This window comes from Conger conger, chromosome 17 (genome assembly GCF_963514075.1).
Source record: "Conger conger chromosome 17, fConCon1.1, whole genome shotgun sequence".
NCBI lineage: Eukaryota > Metazoa > Chordata > Actinopteri > Anguilliformes > Congridae > Conger > Conger conger.
Genome location: NC_083776.1, coordinates 3,658,863 through 3,677,963, shown reverse-complemented (window position 1 = coordinate 3,677,963; position 19,101 = coordinate 3,658,863). Strand labels below are relative to the sequence as shown.

General features: G+C 45.1%; 2 protein-coding genes across 5 annotated transcripts; both read right to left on the bottom strand.

The window, feature by feature from the left end:
• Window positions 1-113: 113 nt before the first annotated feature.
• On the bottom strand, window positions 114-4,573 carry si:ch211-218d20.15 (uncharacterized). Of its 2 annotated transcripts, none has more exons than XM_061225633.1 (8): window positions 4,352-4,573; window positions 3,847-3,965; window positions 3,680-3,740; window positions 3,489-3,556; window positions 3,214-3,349; window positions 2,610-2,728; window positions 2,100-2,245; window positions 114-1,412 (listed from the first exon to the last, which is right to left on the bottom strand). In XM_061225633.1, the coding sequence occupies exons 1-8, from the start codon at window positions 4,413-4,415 to the stop codon at window positions 1,307-1,309; spliced, it is 819 nt and encodes a 272-aa protein (XP_061081617.1). In that variant the 5' UTR covers window positions 4,416-4,573; the 3' UTR covers window positions 114-1,306. The 2 variants fall into 2 exon arrangements, with proteins under 2 accessions (XP_061081617.1, XP_061081618.1); XM_061225634.1 differs by having other exon boundaries at window positions 3,214-3,316.
• A 334-nt stretch (window positions 4,574-4,907) lies between these two features.
• LOC133116245 (uncharacterized) lies at window positions 4,908-19,009 on the bottom strand. Of its 3 annotated transcripts, none has more exons than XM_061225627.1 (27): window positions 18,337-19,009; window positions 17,606-17,740; window positions 17,232-17,357; window positions 16,788-16,940; window positions 15,632-15,799; window positions 15,273-15,444; window positions 14,940-15,047; window positions 14,420-14,587; window positions 13,477-13,620; window positions 13,003-13,149; window positions 12,508-12,717; window positions 12,266-12,403; window positions 11,381-11,530; window positions 11,147-11,287; window positions 10,676-10,822; window positions 10,169-10,378; window positions 9,927-10,064; window positions 9,664-9,813; window positions 9,430-9,570; window positions 8,961-9,107; window positions 8,445-8,654; window positions 8,263-8,340; window positions 7,877-8,089; window positions 7,622-7,768; window positions 6,188-6,490; window positions 5,687-5,842; window positions 4,908-5,369 (listed from the first exon to the last, which is right to left on the bottom strand). In XM_061225627.1, the coding sequence occupies exons 1-27, from the start codon at window positions 18,532-18,534 to the stop codon at window positions 5,296-5,298; spliced, it is 4,272 nt and encodes a 1,423-aa protein (XP_061081611.1). In that variant the 5' UTR covers window positions 18,535-19,009; the 3' UTR covers window positions 4,908-5,295. The 3 variants fall into 3 exon arrangements, with proteins under 3 accessions (XP_061081611.1, XP_061081612.1, XP_061081613.1); XM_061225628.1 differs by having other exon boundaries at window positions 13,477-13,617; XM_061225629.1 differs by lacking the exons at window positions 9,664-9,813; window positions 9,927-10,064; window positions 10,169-10,378; window positions 10,676-10,822; window positions 11,147-11,287.
• Window positions 19,010-19,101: the final 92 nt, after the last annotated feature.

The following is a 19,101-nucleotide window of genomic DNA, read 5'->3' as shown; positions in this document are numbered from 1 at the left end:
TTTGGCCAGAGGTTTAACACCTGGGGCCGGTTCCACAAAGCAGGATTACAGGAGTTAGCTGGATAACTGCACTGAGTCAAACCCACAAAGCAGGATTTCAGGAGTTGGCTGGATAACTGCACTGAGTAAAATCCCCAACCCCTTCCAAATCATTTACACGGACTGAAGTAAATAATGCTGTTGCTGGATTTGCCCAGTGCAGTTATCCAGCTAACCCAGTAATCCTGATCTGTGGGTTTTACTCACTGCAGTTATCCAGCTAACTCAGTAATCCTGCTCTGTGGGTTTTACTCACTGCAGTTATCCAGCTAACTCAGAAATACTGCTTTGTGGGTTTTACTCGGTGCAGTTATCCAGCTAACTCCTGTAATCCTGCTTTGTGGGTTTGACTCAGTGCAGTTATCCAGCTAACCCAGTAATCCTGCTCTGTGGGTGTTACTCAGTGCAGTTATCCAGCTAACTCCAGTCATCCTGCTTTGTGGGTGTTACTCAGTGCAATTATCCAGCTAACTCCAGTCATCCTGCTTTGTGGGTTTTACTCAGTGGAGTTATCCAGCTAACTCCAGTAATCCTGCTTTGTGGGTTTTACGCAGTGCAGTTATCCAGCTAACTCCAGTAATCTTGCTCTGTGGGTGTTACTCAGTGCAGTTATCCAGCTAACTCCAGTAATCCTGCTCTGTGGGTTTTACTCAGTGCAGTTATCCAGCTAACTCAGAAATCCTGCTTTGTGGGTTTTACTCGGTGCAGTTATCCAGCTAACTCCTGTAATCCTGCTTTGTGGGTTTTACTCAGTGCAGTTATCCAGCTAACTCCGTAATCCTGCTCTGTGGGTTTTACTCAGTGCAGTTATCCAGCTAACTCCAGTAATCTTGCTCTGTGGGTTTTACTCAGTGCAGTTATCCAGCTAACTCCAGTAATCCTGCTTTGTGGGTTTTACTCAGTGCAGTTATCCAGCTAACTCCAGTAATCCTGCTCTGTGGGTTTTACTCAGTGCAGTTATCCAGCTAACTCCAGTAATCTTGCTCTGTGGGTTTTACTCAGTGCAGTTATCCAGCTAACTCCAGTAATCCTTCTTTGTGGGTTTGACTCAGTGCAGTTATCCAGCTAACTCCTGTAACCCTGCTCTGTGGAACAGGCCCATGGTGTCCCGGGATCGAGTCGGTCCTGATTAGAGGGGGAGGAATGAGAAGCAGCAGAACGACCTGTCCGGAGGACCACATTTCCGTGTGTCCCGGTGGCAGAATGTGGTCCGGATAGCCGGCCGCGCCCAGCCCTCAGGGAGCCTGCAGGAGAGACGGTGCAGGCGTCATGTGAGGCTGGAGACGAAGGCCATGGCAGGGCCGAGGTCTTCGGTCAGCTCCTCCGGCAGTGACGAAACTGAGGATGTGACGCTGCGGGTCATATCCAGTATCCTGCAAATCGTCACACACAACACACGTGTCGACCGGCTAATCGTGAATGCGGTAAATGTTTTAAAACTATTTTTCTTGCCGTGTGGAATGCCCAATAACAACTGAGGGCCAGTCTCTGAGTTGTCTCTGAACTTTAAAACCTGTGCCGCCAGTTGCTGGCTCCTTTGATTCTGCAATCCACCCATTATATTACATTACATTACATTACATTACAGACATTTAGCAGACGCCCTTATCCAGAGCGACGTACCATCTAAGATGTGAGGTTTTTGCAGGCACCATACTCAGGAAGAGGTTGCCCTGCCAACTAAACACCCCTCCCCTTCCCCCCCCACCACCACTGAGGCCAGTTTACCATGCACATCAATCGAATGTACCAAGGACGATTGCTTTAGGTAAGCACAAGTGAAACCAAATTCACCCTTTTAATGATGGTTAAAACCAGACTCAGGCTTGACCTATAACTTTATTGATGATTGTCAAGCCAGTCTGCTCAATTAAGTAGCCCACTAGCACCCATAAGGCCAGTTTCACAGACACAGATTAAGCTTAGTCCTGGACTAAATGCAGTTTTTTATGGAGATAGCCATAAAAAATATCCATAACTGAGTTTTGTATAGGACTCTGTGTCTTGATCTGTATCTGCGAAACTGTGACCGAGTTCTCTGTCCTTAGCCTGGCCCTTACCAGCTGACGTAGTGTGCAGGTAACTGGGGCTCCGTCTTAGACCCTTCCTCTGTCGCCAGGGACATTTTCAGCTGTTTGAAGTTGGCTTCAATGTCCCTTTTCAGGACGGACAGGGACAGGATGCCTTTGAGAGAGCTGAGGACTTGCTGCGACACACAAAACAAGCCCGCAATAAGTGTCAGCAACAAACTAGTGGCTTAAAGCAACGTGTCGGCAACAAACTAGCGGCTTAAAGCAACGTGTCAGCAACAAACTAGCGGCTTAAAGCAACATGTCGGCAACAAACTAGTGGCTTAAAGCAAGGTGTCGGCAACAAACTAATGCATAAAAGCAACGTATCGTCAATAAACTAGTGCCTAAAAGCAACGTGTCGGCAACAAACTAGTGCCTAAACGATAAGTATTGGATAAAAAAAAAAAACCTGTGAAGATTCATATAAGACTGCCGTTCATGTCAGTTCTCATAGCACTGATGCAAAGAGGTCAAAGGTTAATGCAAAGTGCCACTCACGTATATGACGGCCAGCTGATAGGCGATGTACTTGTGGCTGCCCAGATGTCTCACGTCGTCCTCGAGCTGCTGGCTGAGAACCAGCAGCTGGTTCAGCTTACCAATGTGAGGAAAGTAGTCTGCAAAAAATAATTCCAGCTTTAAATATTGACTTCTTTTATATATTTATATATACAAGACTTGACTTCATTTATTTAAATCAATGGGTTCTAAATCAGTGTGGTGTACAGCTATTGTACCATAAAGAAATGCGCTAAAACTAAGTATATCCCTGTTTATGAGGAAGTATATAAATTGCCTAAACCACACTGCAATTTGCCGACGTCTAATGACAGTCTTGTACCTGTGTGTATATATTGAAAAGTTGCATCAATTTTGCTTTGAATATATTTGCAAACTGTCAAGTCAAGCTCATTGCATCCTAAAGTGAGAAATTGAACCATTCTGACCTTTATTACTGATTTATCCGAAAGGAAAATATAAAAAGCGCTGGGTACGTATTCCAAAAAAATTTATAATAATAATTATTATTGTTTTGTGTAAGCACTGCTCTGATGGTGGAGCTGATGGTGAACTACACCAGATGAATTGCCCTGGCCCTCACCATCCATGGCTGGGGTTTCCAGCATATCCACTGGGCTGCCTTGTATCAGGAATACTTCCACACGTGGGAACATGGCAGACAATCCCACAGCATCTAAATAGTCCTGGGCAGAAAACGCCACACCCGACATATTTCCCTGAAGAAAATGCCTCATATTCAGGAACATACAAGAACAGAGTAAGATTAAAATTGGACATTCATGTTGTTGTTATTACCATTATTGGCATTACAGTATAGCACATGATGAATCAAGTAAGTTAATAGAAGCATTTTACTTCCAGCTGTGGCAATGGTTTAGGCAGGTGGTCCAAGCAAAGGTACATCCGGTCTATAATCTCGGCGCCTGTGTGAATTCAATGAATAGTTCCAGCATGAAAATGCTTGCAAATAAGGCAATAATGTTGCTTCGCGTTTACGGTATGGTACAGACACGGACGATGCCGTGGGACTGAGAATCGAGGCTCACCTAGCCTTTGGAAAGAATCTGACTCCTCTGGACTGGTGTCCTGTTTGAGCTGTTCTTGGAACTGTGGGGCAACGAGAGCAGGGGAGGAGTTCACGATCAAAACCGAACATTACAGTTCAGTGGGTTGAATGCTCTTTGCCCAAGAGGGACCGATCTGGCCGCCTCACCTGATGCACCTGCGCCCTGATGAGGAGGTCAAGCTGGCTACAGAGGCATAGCATCTCCATCCCGACCTGTTTGCTGCTCAGGTGAACAGGCATTAGAGGTTTCTTCACGTAAACCTCCACTGACAATGGCAGAAACAAGAGAATTCATGCGCAAAGTTGTTTTTCAACCAACGCGAGCGATTCCATAATTGAACAAAGGCGAGCAGCGCCATTTCGCGAAGATGGCATTACGTCACCACTTGATACGGGCGATGACGTGATACATGTCAAGATTCCATACAGGAGAAGCAAAGTAAACGTTGTACCATTTAACATCTATTGTTACTGGTAAAGCAAGGCATTTTCACCTGTGGTGTTGCACATTCTGAGGTTAATATTCAGGAGTACGGTTTAGAATGTAAATCTATAGTTGACATTCTTTCTACCAGTACAACTGTGCATTTACATTCAACGAGGCTATTCCACAAATTATGTGCTTTGTATTCAGAAGAAAGCTATGTCTTACCTTTGAATTTTGCAACATATGTACAAGGTTGACAAAGCGGTTCCGTTACGCTTACTGCTGCCATTCCGTAATTGATAACGTTTCGTCCCGAGAAACCTCTGCCAGATTGTCCTCAAATTAAAATTATTCGAATCTTGTTGTAATGGGTCAAATTACGTGATGCAATTCTGTACTGGTTGTTCATAGGCACGTATACAGGTACACTGCATGAGTTTACGATTAATTTCCCGCATCGAGAAGAAAGGCGAGAGAAGATTTAATTTGCCTCACAACCTTATCGGAATTGTTTTGGTGTTGCACCAGTCTGGAACGCATGTACCTGCTGCATGGTAGCTATGAAATCTTTCAGCTTAGTAATTGTCATGTTAAATTATTCTAACGCCTACTACTCCTACCGTTATAATTACTGAAAAACGAATTATCATTCGTTCAAAATTGTAATTGTATTGTCTACCAACTGAATGGGCAACCCTACTGTCATGTTTTCATAGATTTTTTTAAAAATACTACCGGTAGCCTAACGCCCAATGCTAAAAAGGCAAGAAACACAAATTGGTATACACCGTAATTAATATCTTTATTGATGCCATGATTAAAACCGTAATTTAAGAATGCGTACATTTAATTTCATATTTATTAATGTTACATTGACTGTAAATGGGCTGGACATAAAAAATCTAATTAAAAAAGTGCATTACACGTCCACCAAATATCTAATATCAAGTAATGTAAATATCACACAAAGTTCAAGTCGGACATAAAATTTGTAGTAAACAAAGTCTTAGATTAGATTTTCAATATCGTACGAGTCGATTTCATTTTTTTATTAAAATGCACTGAGAACTCCACGCCTTTCCAGTCAGTGCTGATAGTGAACTCTTGGGTCTTCCTTGTTAAATGGCTGCTTACTGACAGCCCCTATTCTGCTGGTCTTTGGACTGGAATCAACAAGCTTTGAGTCTCCTCTTCAGTTCCCCCAGGAGCGCTGTCACTGCCTCCTCCTCACTGGCTTTCCTGTCTGTCCAGGGAATAAACAACACATCATTCTCCCCTTTGTTTGTTTGTTTGTTTTTTTGGAATGTTTCTTAGAAATTCTCAGTCGGTGTTCTTGAACTCCATTGTTTGCTATTATTAGCCCTAGTGATGTTTACATCAGCATTTAGAATGTTCACTTTGGAATTAGGAATGTTTAGAATGTTGTTTACCTGTTAATGTCATAACTGCCCCCCTTGTCACTTATTGAGTTGCTCATTTGATCTGATTACGTGTTTTACGGGTGTGTGTGTGTGTGTGTGTGTGTGTGTGTGTGTGTAGGGGAGGTTAAATATTATTTACCTGGATGAGTGAAGGTAATAAGGGCCGAGAATGTAGCCTTCATCCCAAATACTGCCTTTTTGCCAGGTCCAGATCCCTTTGTGTCCGCAAACACTGGCTGTGGGAGTTGCTTCTGCTTGAACCAGTCGTCAACCTGGTTCCTCTCACTGCATGTCTCTGCAAGGAATGGATTTTTACGGTGACCATTGTAATCCAGGGCATCGCAGAGCAGTGTGCAGAACCACGACTGAGCAACGGAAAGGCCCAAACTGGACGTGAGTAAAGCCATTCGAAAGCAAAAGAAGCAAAGACCAAAGAAATGTTCTCTAGCAGAGAGGTTAAAGTCTTGAGGGTAGAAGAGAGTCAAAAACATGATGGCAGTGCTCATAGACTTCTGAAAAAACCTCCCTCCTCCGCCCTCCTCCTACCTTTATAATTAGTGCTCCTGATTGGCCAGTCTGGCTTTACACCTGAGTCCCAGGTAAAGGGAGGGTGAAAAAGCAGGGCGTTCTCGTTACCTACCTGTCTCTTTCTGTCCAAGAAGTACGAGGATTTGGGCACACAGTTGCCTCTGGGCTAGCTTCTTGCTGCTTTGCCCTTTACACGCCAATGCGAAGTCATTGAGATTAAGCTGGGCGTCGGCTGTATACAGTACGTCTGCTTTGCGGAAGGCTGGCGGCCCCTGACCGGCGTCTTCAAGCAGGAAGGTCAGTCTCTCCTCGCTCGCCGTGTCACTGCTGCTGGGTGACTTGTAGTCAAACAGTTGGCCGAGCTGGGAGAGAGCCTGCTTGCAGGCCTCCAGCCGGGCTGCTTCCTCACTTTCCCCTGTTGGGGAAGAAGGCGTTCGTTTAAATAAACTCGAAATATTTACTTGATCTGTCAGTACTGTTAAAGGCAAAGGGTGCTGGGACAGTGACGATACGGTATTTTGTCGTTTTGGCTCTACCCCTGCACGAAATAAAACGATGAATTGGCAATGATTGGCGAATGTAATGCTAATGGTTCTTGTGTCCTCGCAGATTTTCTTTTATCCCACTCCACTTTCATCCAATATACACTCAACGAAGCACTTAATTAGGAACATTTTTACTTTATTTCTTATTCATGCGATTATCTAATCAGCTAAATGTGTGGCAGCAATGCAATGCATACAATAATGTAGATATGGACAGCTTCAGTTAATGTTCACATAAACCATCAGAATGGCGAAAAAATGTGATCTTAGTGACTGCGGAATGATTGTTGGTGCCAGATAGGGTGATTCGAGTATCTCAGAAACTGCTGATCTCCTGGGATATTCACGCACACTAGTCTCTTGAGTTTGCAAAGAATGGTGCAAAAAACAAAAAGAAATCCAGTGAGCTGCAGTTCTGCAGACAGAAACGTCTTGTGAATGAGACGTCAGAGTAGAATGGCCAGACTGGTCAAAGCTGACAGGAAGGTGACAGTAACGCAAATAACCACACATTACAACAGTGGTATGCAGAAGAGCATCTCTGAACACACAACGCATCATAACTCTAAGTGGATAGGCTACGGCAGTAGAAATAAGTCTAATAAATACCTAATAATTTGCTCACTGAGTGTATGAGTGAACCAGTGCTGATGTGCACACTGAATTTATGCAACGTTACTTGAAGCTTTGGCCATCGCCAGCAGTCCAGGGGCACAGTTGGGAATGTTGTCGTGTTATGGCCCATGAATCGTACAGCTGGTTCCAAGCATGTCCTCAGGCAGTAAGAGCAGTCATCTGGCAGTCGGAGGGTTGCCGGTTCGATCCCCCGCCCAGGCTGTGTGGAGGTGTCCCTAACCCCCAAATGCTCCTGACGAGCTGGTCGGGGCCTTGCATGGCAGCCAATCGCCGTCGGTGTGTGAGTGTGTGTATGAATGGGTGAATGGAGAAGCATCAATTGTACAGCGCTTTGGATAAAGGCGCTATATAAATGCCTGCCATACCTTGTCCTTCGAAGGAAAGCCTGCATGATTCCACTTTCAATGAGCAGTAGAACTTCTTTTGCTCCTTTTCCACAACCTCTTCAGTGGGAAGACTAAATGAATTTTGACTGAAGTGCTGTTTGACAGCCATTGAAGCCTGGATCTCTTCTGTGAAAAAAAGACATCATATATATTACTGGGCCATTACAAAATGTTAAATTAATCATGTGCTTAAAATAATAACAAATAATAATAGGTAATAAAGAAAGGAAATACCTGTACATGGTTGACAGATGCCAGTGGCTTGGCCGAATATCAGGTATGCCTTGCGAATGGCTTCCTTCTTGTTATTGCAGCCCTGCTGGTTCGTGTAGGTGAAGTTAACCAGGTTGATTTCCACAGTCAGTATATACCACTCTTTCACATTGAAGTTTTCACAGCTGACTGATGTAGGCTGCAGACCGAACATTCTCAGCACTCTCCCAAAATCTGTCTCAAACAAACAGATAGATTTTTTTGCATTGCAGTTCCACAAAATACCCAACTGCACAAAGAAATGTACTTGACTTTACAGTTTTACATTAAATTAAATCCGGTTGTTCAATGATTTTTTGAGTCACAAATTTTTCACTACGTGCATTTGAAGTGAGTGGAACTTGTACCTGGAGACTCTCTCTTTGGCTTTTTTACATCTGGAAGATGCTGTGTATGATCATCAGGTGATTTTCTCTTCTCAGATTCTGGAAAGAAAAAATACTTTTCATTCCTGACATTTGTTTCCATGAGTACAGTATGTTACCAAAACTTGAGCCCACATGGTCCCCAGAAAGCCAGTTCCACGGACCTGCTCCTCTGTGGCTTGGCTCAGTGTGAACAGGTTCAATCACAGGCTGATAAGAAGGAGGTTCTTGCCCCTGTTTGACCAGTATCTCTTGCAGCCTCCCCTTGTGGTTCTCCGTTACTCCCTCCAGGTCCCAGTCCAGGACCCGTGCCAGCCGGTGAAGAGCTTCTTTAGCTGCTGCATTCTCTGCCTGCTTTTTTTTGGACATTCCCTCTAAACCAAATAAAACACAGAGAGACAGGATACAAACAGCTAGTCTCTGTATTTGTAATTGGCCTAAACAAAAATGACAAGAATAATGACATTTCAGGTCTTTGTCGATAATAGTATATCGGAGGTAATCAAGACGGGTCCTGAGTAGGGTTGGCTCCCAAAACCCAGGACCATTATGGCAGGGGTTCCCATGCAGATTTCGGTGCCTCATTTCAGTGCCACATGTCTCCACAAGATTGCGTAAAGACTGCTTTCTCTTACCTCAAATCACGGTGGTCAATTCAGAAACAAATCCAAACTTCTCACCTGGGTTTTGAAAGGTCAAATTCCCATCAATGCACAATGTGCACATGAACTTTCCATCCGTGATGCTGACACACTCTTTGGGGGGGTCACAACGAGCCCGGCTGAAGAAGTCACAAACCCTCTCCCTGGCATCGTCAGAAGGGCATCCTGAGGAAGAAAGGAGAGCGCTCTCTTACATCTCTGTGTTTGAGGGACAGCACACACTACAGACACTGTGGGGCAGCCTGTAGTGTAGTGGTTAAGGTACATGACTGGGACCCACAAGGTCGGTGGTCGGTCCCTGGTGTAGCGACAATAAGATCTGCACAGCCGTTGGGCCCTTGAGGCCCTTAACCCTGCATTGCTCCAGGGGAGGATTGTCTCCGGCTTAGTGTAATCAACTGTACGTCGCTCTGGATAAGAGCGTCTGCCAAATGCCATTAATGCAATGAAATGTAATGTAATGTAATGGGGGGGAGTCTGCTGGTACCTGCTCCTGCGTCTCCCAGGTTGAGAGCCAGCGCCAGACTCTTGTAGGCTTCCAGAACTGCGGCCTCTGAGCTGCCGGCTTCCGGCCCCTTAAACTCAGTCTTCACCGGCACTGTCACACCCACGAAGACCAGAGAGCTTGCTGCTTGAGAAAGGAAACATTGGCTGTGTGTGGCACAGGTAAGGTATTCACGTGTTACGTCTCACAAGAAGCACCAGCACTTGGTCTACAAACCTGAGGGCACCGAGCTCTCACTGGTGTGGATGGGCATGGCAGGAATGATGGCTTGGCCAGCAGCTGTGTTATGATGCACCACTGGAACATCGGAGTCTGATCTCTGAGTGAAATTACTCTCGGTGGGTTGGACAGTGGCCACCACAGGTGCTGAACAGGGAAAGAATACCATTGTCTTGATGAAGACTATTTGTGGAAAATTAAAGAAGATTGTACAGGACCATACATCAGAATATGCCTGTGAAAGTCAGTGAGGGAATTACCTGGAGTTTCAGTCTTGGGCATTTGTACCGGAAGAGGAAACAGGCTGGAATCAACAGATGCTGTTGCCTGGCTTTCCATGTTGCTAACTGATACTGCAGCCTGAGGTATAGGGACACTAGCAAGACTCTTCTCAGATTCTGGAAAGAAAAAATACTTTTAATCCATGACATTTGTTTCCATGAGTACAGTATGTTACTAAAACTTGAGCCCACATGGTCCCCAGAAAGCCAGTTCCACGGACCTGCTCCTCTGTGGCTTGGCTCAGTGTGAACAGGTTCAAACACAGGCTGATAAGAAGGAAGCTCCTGCCCCTGTTTGACCAGTATCTCCTGCAGCCTCCCCTTGTAGTTCTCGTTTACTCCTGCCAGGTCCCAGTCCAGGACCCGTGCCAGCCGGTGAAGAGCTTCCTTAGCTGCTGCATTCTCTGCCTGCCTTTTTTTGGACATTCCCTCTAAACCAAATAAAACACAGAGAGGCAGGATAAAAACAGCTAGTCTCTGTATTTGTAATTTGCCTAAACAAAAATAATGACATTTCTGGTCTTTGTTGATAATAGTATGTTGGAGATAATCAAGACAGGTCCTAAGTAGGGTTGGCTCCCAAAACCCAGGACCACTATGGCAGGGGTTCCCATGCACATTTTGGTGCCTCATTTCAGTGCCACATGTCTCCACAAGATTGCACAAAGACTGCTTTCTCTTACCTCAAATCACGGTGGTCAATTCAGAAACAAATCCAAACTTCTCACCTGGGTTTTGAAAGGTCAAATTCCCATCAATGCACAATGTGCACATGAACTTTCCATCCGTGGTGCTGACACACTCTTTGGGGGGATCACAACAAGCCCGGCTGAAGAAGTCACAAACCCTCTCCCTGGAATCGTCAGAAGGGCATCCTGAGGAAGAAAGGAGAGCGCTCTCTTACATCTCTGTGTTTGAGGGACAGCACACACCACAGACACTGGGGGGCGGCCTGTAGCGTAGTGGTTAAGGTACATGACTGGGACCCACAAGGTCGGTGGTCGGTCCCTGGTGTAGCGACAACAAGATCTGCACAGCCGTTGGGCCCTTGAGGCCCTTAACCCTGCATTGCTCCAGGGGAGGATTGTCTCCGGCTTAGTCTAATCAACTGTACGTCGCTCTGGATAAGAGCGTCTGCCAAATGCCATTAATGTAATGTAATGTAATGTAATGTAATGGGGGGGGGAGTCTGCTGGTACCTGCTCCTGCATCTCCCAGGTTGAGAGCCTGCGCCAGACTCTTGTAGGCTTCCAGAAATGCGGCCTCTGAGCTGCCGGCTTCCGGTCCCTTAAACTCAGTCTTCACCGGCACTGTCACACCCACGAAGACCAGAGAGTTTGCTGCTTGAGAAAGGAAACATTGGCTTTGTGTGGCACAGGTAAGGTATTCACGTGTTACGTCTCACAAGAAGCACCAGCACTTGGTCTACAAACCTGAGGGCACCGAGGTCTCACTGGTGTGGATAGGCATGGCAGGAATGATGGCCTGGCCAACAGCTGTGTTATGATGCACCACTGGAACATCGGTGTCTGATCTCTGAGTTAAATTACTCTCGGAGGGTTGGACAGTGGCCACCACAGGTGCTGAACAGGGAACGAATACCATTATCTTGATGAAGACTGTTATTTGCTGAAGATCTCAAAAGGTTGTTGAGGACCACACGTAAAGGCCCGGACACACCAAACCGACGGTCGGCCGTCGGACGTTGGTGGCGCCCTGTCGGCCGAGTCTTTCCGGTGTGTCCCGCACGCCGACACTCCGTCGGCGTGTTTTGGAGGGCTCCGACGCCGATTCAACATGTTGAATCGGCGTCGGAGCCCCCGGAGCCGTCGATGAGAGAGAGCTCTCTGATTGGCTGTCCAGCTAGCGAATCAGTGCACGAGAAGAGAAACGGAAGTGACGAAAGCAAGCCATTCCAAAGTTACTATCACTACCAGACATAATTTTCGATTAGTATTACTAAATAGCGAGAGAACAAGGAAATTGCTGCAAACTGTTTGTTGTGAGCGAGACAATGGCTGCTTCTAGGTCCAACGCAATGCAAACGCATTCCCCGGTCTTCCGGTTTCCATTTTTTGAAAGACAAATACAGACTACCGCCACCTGCTGGTGTGGAGAGTTATTACCTCTCACGCAGGCGCAGAACGTACGTGCAACTCGGCCGTCGGCGGACCGTCGTTGCGGTGTGTTCGGCACAGCCAACATTAACGACGCGTATCGACGCGAGGCGATCTTTGTCGGCGCTCCGCGGCCGACTGTCGGTTTGGTGTGTCCGGGCCTTAAGATACTGTGCCTGTGAAAATCAGTGAGAGAAGTACCTGGATCTTCAGTCTTGGGCATTTGTACCTGAAGAGGAAACTGGCTGGAATCAACAGATGCTCTTGCCTGACTTTCCATGTTGCTAACTGATACTGCAGCCTGAGGTATAGGGACACTAGCAAGACTCTTCTCAGATTCTGGAAAGAAAAAATACTTTTAATCCATGACATTTGTTTCCATGAGTACAGTATGTTACTAAAACTTGAGCCCACATGGTCCCCAGAAAGCCAGTTCCACGGACCTGCTCCTCTGTGGCTTGGCTCAGTGTGAACAGGTTCAAACACAGGCTGATAAGAAGGAAGCTCCTGCCCCTGTTTGACCAGCATCTCCTGCAGCCTCCCCTTGTAGTTCTCGTTTACTCCTGCCAGGTCCCAGTCCAGGACCCGTGCTAGCCGGAGAAGAGCTTCCTTAGCTGCTGCAATCTCTGCCTGCCTTTTTTTGGACATTCCCTCTAAACCAAATAAAACACAGAAAGGCAGGATAAAAACAGCTAGTCTCTGTATTTGTAATTGGCCTAAACAAAAATAATGACATTTCAGGTCTTTGTGGATAATAGTATATCGGTGGTAATCAAGTAGGGTTGGCTCCCAAAACCCAGGACCACTATGGCAGGGGTTCCCATGCAGATTTCGGTGCCTCATTTCAGTGCCACATGTCTCCACAAGATTGCACAAAGACTGCTTTCTCTTACTTCAAGTCACGGTGGTCAATTCAGAAACAAATCCAAACTTCTCACCTGGGTTTTGAAAGGTCAAATTCCCATCGATGCACAATGTGCACATGAACTTTCCATCCGTGGTGCTCACACACTCTTTGGGGGGGTCACAACGAGCCCGTCTGAAGAAGTCACAAACCCTCTCCCTGGCATCGTCAGAAGGGCATCCTGAGGAAGAATGGAGAGCGCTCTCTTACATCTCTGTGTTTGAGGGACAGCACACACCGCAGACACTGGGGGGTGGCCTGTAGCGTAGTGGTTAAGGTACATGACTGGGACCCACAAGGTCGGTGGTAGATCCCTGGTGTAGCCACAATAAGATCTGCACAGCCGTTGGGCCCTTGAGGCCCTTAACCCTGCATTGCTCCAGGGGGGATTGTCTCCTGCTTAGTCTAATCAACTGTACGTCGCTCTGGATAAGAGCGTCTGGCAAATGCCATTAATGTAATGTAATGTAATGTAATGTAATGTAATGGGGGGGGAGTCTGCTGGTACCTGCTCCTGCATCTCCCAGGTTGAGAGCCTGCGCCAGACTCTTGTAGGCTTCCAGAACTGCGGCCTCTGAGCTGCCAGCTTCCGGTCCCTTAAACTCAGTCTTCACCGGCACTTTCACTTCCGCGAAGAACAGAGAGTTTGCTGCTTCAGAAAGGAAACATTTTGACATTGTGTGGCACAGGTAAGGTATTTACATTTTACATTTCAAGAGAAGGACCAGTGGCTGGTCTATACACCTGAAGACACAAAGCAGTCACAGGTGTGGATGGTCATGGCAGAGATAATGGCACCACTGGAACATCAGTGTCTAACCTGTTAAATTAGTCTTGAAAAGTTGGACAGTGGGTATCATAGGAATTGATTCGGGAAACACACCACAAGTTGGGTGAAGCAAGACTTCAGTGCAGTACAGTGTATTACAGAGTGCTCTCTTTCACCCCAGACTCCTTGGGTATAATGCTGTATAAGCAACGTTCCAGACTGTTTGCCTCCAGGCATTGAATGGAAGGCTGGAATACAAGCTTAAAACTGACATTTTACACTATCGTTACCAAAGTCGTTGTATGGTTGTCCTTGTGGGAGGTGGTTCATTAGCTCAGGGGCGACATTAGCTCAGAGGAGGTAAGAGCAGTTGTCTGGCAGTCAGGAGGTTGCCGGTTCGATCTCTCCCTGTGTGTGTCAAAGTGTCCCTGAGCAAGACACCTAACCCCCAATGGCTCCTGATGAGCCGGTCAGTGCCTTGCACGGCAGCCAATCACGGTTGGTGTGTAAGTGAGTGTATGAATGGGTGAATGAGAAGCATCAGTTGTACAGTGCTTTGGATGAAGGCGCTACATAAATGCCAACCATTTACCATTCATTATTCACCAGACGAATATCATACCGTGAAACCATTTAGTTTACTCAACCCTGCTCCTTTAAAAAATAATCCAATGAGCTGTACCTGCTGATTGGTCATCTTCATGAAGACTGAGGCTGCCCTCTTCCTTTGACTGCAAATGCAGCTGCTCGAGTGCAATCTTTGATACCTCCTGATGAGCAGCCGTCTTGTTTGGGTGGACAAGGCAACCTGTGAAAGTTTGCCCATTGACCACCACCTGTCCGATATAACCTGAAAAACACAGCCAACATGATGACTTGTATCTTTATGGATGCAATACTTCCATGGTAGGTGATATATAAAGCGGCCTGTAGCGTAGTGGTTAAGGTACATGACTGGGACCCGCAAGGTCAGTGGTTCGATCTCCGGTCTAGCCACAGTAAGATCTGCACAGCCGTTGGGCCCTTGAGCAAGGCCCTTAACCCTGCATTGCTCCAGGGGATGATTGTCTAATCAACTGTACATCACTCTGGATAAGAGTGTCTGCATTAATGTAATTAATGTATTGTAATAAAATCCCTGAAATTCACTTTCACAACTATCTGGATTTTGATGAGGATTAAATATGACAAGCAGTTCATACCTTGAGATTTGCGCTGTACGTTGAACATGGGATCAGGCCATTTGTTCTCCTTAGCTTCTTCGAACAGATGATTCTTGTATTTGACTGTATCAGCACTGAAAGCTGGTTCTGTTGACAATTGATCATATTCAGACGATCATTCAGACCTGATCCATGATTAAACTAAATAATTAATCTCAGCAGATATTAAAAGTACTTACTAAAAACATGATTAGGAAGTAGAAAATAACACAACTTTGTGTTTGCAAATCTGTTGCACACTTTTCAGGCTTATTAATTTAAATGTCAATGAACAGTGTAAGCTGAGCACCTGAGCCTTCTCAACATACCCACCTTCAGTTTTCTTCACGAGCTGGTCCACCGTCTCTGTCAGGTCAGTCAGCTGTTGGTCGTGTTGCTCAACTTTCACCTGAATTGCATTGAACTTCTCCATGTGTGGACCCAGCTGCTCCAGAAGGTCCTTGTTCTGATCCAGGAACTCCTTCATCCTCTGCAGCTCCTCATTCTATTGACGGGCCCATTCAAGTATGGGGCCAGAGGTGTCAACACAACAGTGGGTGTTAACTCAAGTTTAACCGTCAAATTTAAAGAAACCATTCTTGGATTCACCAATCTGTGGGTTAAAGCCTGCATGTAGCAAAGACCGTAAGAAAGCTTTGTTGTCATAAAAAAATGAAATTTGAAATCCTTACATTCAGGTCCTTGTCTTCCTCAAGACGTGAAGCCAGGGCTTCAATCTTCTCCTTCAAGACCTGCTGTTCCAGGTCAAGCATCTGCTGCTTGTTCATTAAGTTCATAGCAGCATCTTTTTGGCTGGTGTCCTGCCCCTCTACCATTATGTTGAGCTCTGCTTCCTCCAGCTAGACAAGGAAGGACCAGTAGTGTAAATACACAAGCACAGTCGCATGAAACAGACATCTGCGAAATAGCACAGCTTGTGCACCTAGTGTTAGACTTGACAGCAAGGACATTGTGTACAGCAAATTCAGTTTTTCCTTTTATCTCTGCGGTTTTGAAATTCCCAGTCCTGTTTTACCAAATTCCCAATCCGCACTCGTAGGCACAGCCTCCACAGTTGATTCGGAAGAGCGCAGACTAGCATGTACTCTACTCTGGAGCATGATGTCAGCTGCCATTTCTTATCACGCCGCAGTTCCCCGGTAGGGCTTGCACAGAGATGAGTTGGAGGAAGACACATCACACAGCTCAGCAGGCAGACTTGCAGACACTCGAGTGACCAGCAGAGCCCACTGGCGTGTAATCACTCCAGGGGACCAGGTATTTACATTCCCTGAGAAGTTTACAATATCCAGTGGTTACCGGAGATATTGCAGTTCATTTCGCCTCTGTTGCCAAAATAAAATTTCCCCATTAAGTCCATTCAAAACTGAATTTATCCTAGTGAAATAATACTGTTTTTGGCAGTACCTTTAAATTATAAAAGTAAAATATATACGCTGAACAATTTTCTCTCCAGTGACCAATTTCCTTTTCATTCTTATTCCTCCCATCACATTTAGGTACCCAGTGTGCATGCTATGGTGCCAAAAAAAAGGCAATTAGTCAAATATGGCAGCCTTCCTATGAACTGGCTTAGTGCACCACTGAGCAGCTCCCATAGGAATCCATGGAACCAGCAAGTGGAAGCCGTCTCCACTTCTTATATATCTTATATATCGCTGTCATCCCAGCTGACTGAAACCCTCCGAGGCTGGAGCAAATTGTGTGTCATCCCGCAGTTGCTGCTGGCCAGTCCGACTGACAGACAATTCCTGTTTTGCGAGTTTCACCATCTCAATACACCATGTAACATGGAGGCCCTATCGTGTGTTGTTGATCGTTTCTTACTTGGCTGATCTCGTCCTTCAGGTTGTTCAGATGTGGAACTCGGTCCTGCAGGTGTTTCACAAAGTCCAGGATTTTACTCAGGTGTTTCTGCATGTCCTCTTTTGCCACTTTCATATCAGCTGAATGCATCATCTGGTTCCTTACATGGGTTACCTTAATGACGAGAAATCATAATCACGGGATAAAGTTTCAATATAGCTTATCCTTTCTCATGCCCAATCCTGTACACTTAATGTATGTGGAGTGATTAATAAGCCAGTTTTGTGTCTCCACTAAATATTGCTCTATGTGTATTCTATGCGCTCCATTTAGGAATAAGAATATGACATTTCTTGGGGGCGACATGGCTCAGGCAGTAAGAGCAGTCGTCTGGCAGTTGGAGGGATGCCGGTTCGATCCCCCACCTGGGCTGTGTTGAACATTTACATTTAAACATTGGAATACCTCTTTAATAATTTGTTCTTTCACGAAGTTCTTGAAATGTGAGCAAACGTTCATGAGATTCAGAATGGCAGAAATGTCAAACTGATCCACTGCATGGTGGTTCTTGTTTCCTCTTGGCATGTAGACCTATCAAAATAACGGCATAAACAGAACTGTTAGATTAAGGCAAGTGGCCAGTGCTTTAGCTCATTCCATAGGCGGCATGGAATTAGATTTGAAGGCTGAGCTCTTAAAATTCAGGTTAAAATAGATTATATTCGCAAAAAGGGCACAATGGTACCTGAACACAAGTCCAAATGTTGTTTGGTTTGGAAGCACATTAATTTATACAAATAGAAAATGTATTTTATTTCTGTATAAAACATGAGTCTTACCTTTGCAACCTCCCATTTCCTAGATGACCACAGACAAGGCTTGCTGTTGTTCCAATAAATTTCCCCTCTCTTATTGTTGTGATTTTTAAAGATTTCCTCTCCCCAAGGTTTACACTCTGGACAGACTTCAGGAACCTATGGCGAGAGTGATCTGATTGAACAGCCACATTTCCTACATGGAAGCATTGCCATTTTATGTGTTTGGAATATTTGAACGTTATCATGTGTACAGTGGTATCAGTTGTACTTCTGGAGTCAAGTATTTGAACACAATTCCCAACTTCGCTCATGTGCAAGTGAACGAAGTTCAGTCTAATGCATACTACATTATACAACATCGGGCTTATTACACAAGCCCAATGACAATTGGGAAATATTTAAATGTTATGCTGCACTGTATTTTCACTGTAATAATATAACGTAACAGATGCTACTGTAACCTTTAAGACAATGCAGGTCCATTTTGGAAAGTGAGCCGTGGACAGTTTGTGCGGCCAATACCAGATTGACAGATGCCAAGTAGCCTATCATTCGCTATTTTGACAACATATACACTGATTTATGTCTCACTGTGCAAATATACACAAAAAAAGAGAGAACGAGGTGAAACGATAAGCCCACATTCATTTCTGAAATATTAAATGATGAAATGACAACTGTTATTTTTCGTGAAAATCGTTCAATAAATCATCCAGCCAATATGTGACAATACATACAATTAAAATATGTACCTTATTTCTGTAGTTTGCTTTGACGGTACAGCCATTTTTACAGGTTGCTTGCTTCAGTTTATTCTTAAGAGAATTATGAAAGGTTTCGGTTTCGTTTTCGAGGAAATCGCCGAGACTGGTCCTCAGAAGCTGGAGACTCATTGTAGTTTTTAGCCAATTCTTGTACTGTTCGTCTTCAAATCGCCTGTGGGACGCCATGGCAACTCCAGTTCGCCCTTTTTTTGTGTCGGAAAACTATTTGTCTCTTCGTTTCTGCGCCAATACACCGGTGAACTACGCCGATCCTGGGAGTGAGAATCGTATCCGACGCCTCCGCGGCAAGACTGGCAGTGTACTGAGTCAGGCCACATCACATGATAATGATGCGTGTACTGCCTAGTTTTTCCTTTTCCCGGGGGTGCCCATGATTATGGATGATCAAGGAAGTTTTCGTTGCGAAAATGAAATGAAATCATTTATTCAGTGTAAAATGTCGGAAAATAATTGTAATTGTATTATCAGTTATACTCATCTATTATTTCTAATGGAAGTTTACAGAAATACAGGTAGGTAGAGGTAGTAAGTGAGTCTCTTTCATTAATTCATTCATTGTGCAAGTAAATTCAGTGTACTTCATGTTTCCCTTCATAGGGTTCGGGCATATTTGCCGTCAAGGTAACGTTAACTTTGGAAGATTGTGGGAAATTTTTTTACCATGGCCAGGGCAACAACTCCTACATGTTTAACTCCTAAATGTTTCTGAAGTCTGACAGAAACACACATTTT

Bases quoted from the DNA above. Each gene is read 5' to 3' on its own strand.
- si:ch211-218d20.15 (XM_061225633.1), bottom strand. From the start codon at position 4,415: ATGGCAGCAGTAAGCGTAACGGAACCGCTTTGTCAACCTTGTACATAT. The intron at 3,350-3,488 runs GTAAAATGCTTC...CATTTTCTTCAG, and splicing joins AACCATTGCCACAGCTGGAA to GGAAATATGTCGGGTGTGGC. The intron at 1,413-2,099 runs GTAAGGGCCAGG...GACGATTTGCAG, and splicing joins CCTGCACACTACGTCAGCTG to GATACTGGATATGACCCGCA.
- LOC133116245 (XM_061225627.1), bottom strand. From the start codon at position 18,534: ATGGCGTCCCACAGGCGATTTGAAGACGAACAGTACAAGAATTGGCTA. The intron at 9,108-9,429 runs GTACCAGCAGAC...TTTCTTCCTCAG, and splicing joins CCTGGGAGACGCAGGAGCAG to GATGCCCTTCTGACGATGCC. The intron at 5,370-5,686 runs GTAAATAATATT...TTCCCTGGACAG, and splicing joins TATTACCTTCACTCATCCAG to ACAGGAAAGCCAGTGAGGAG.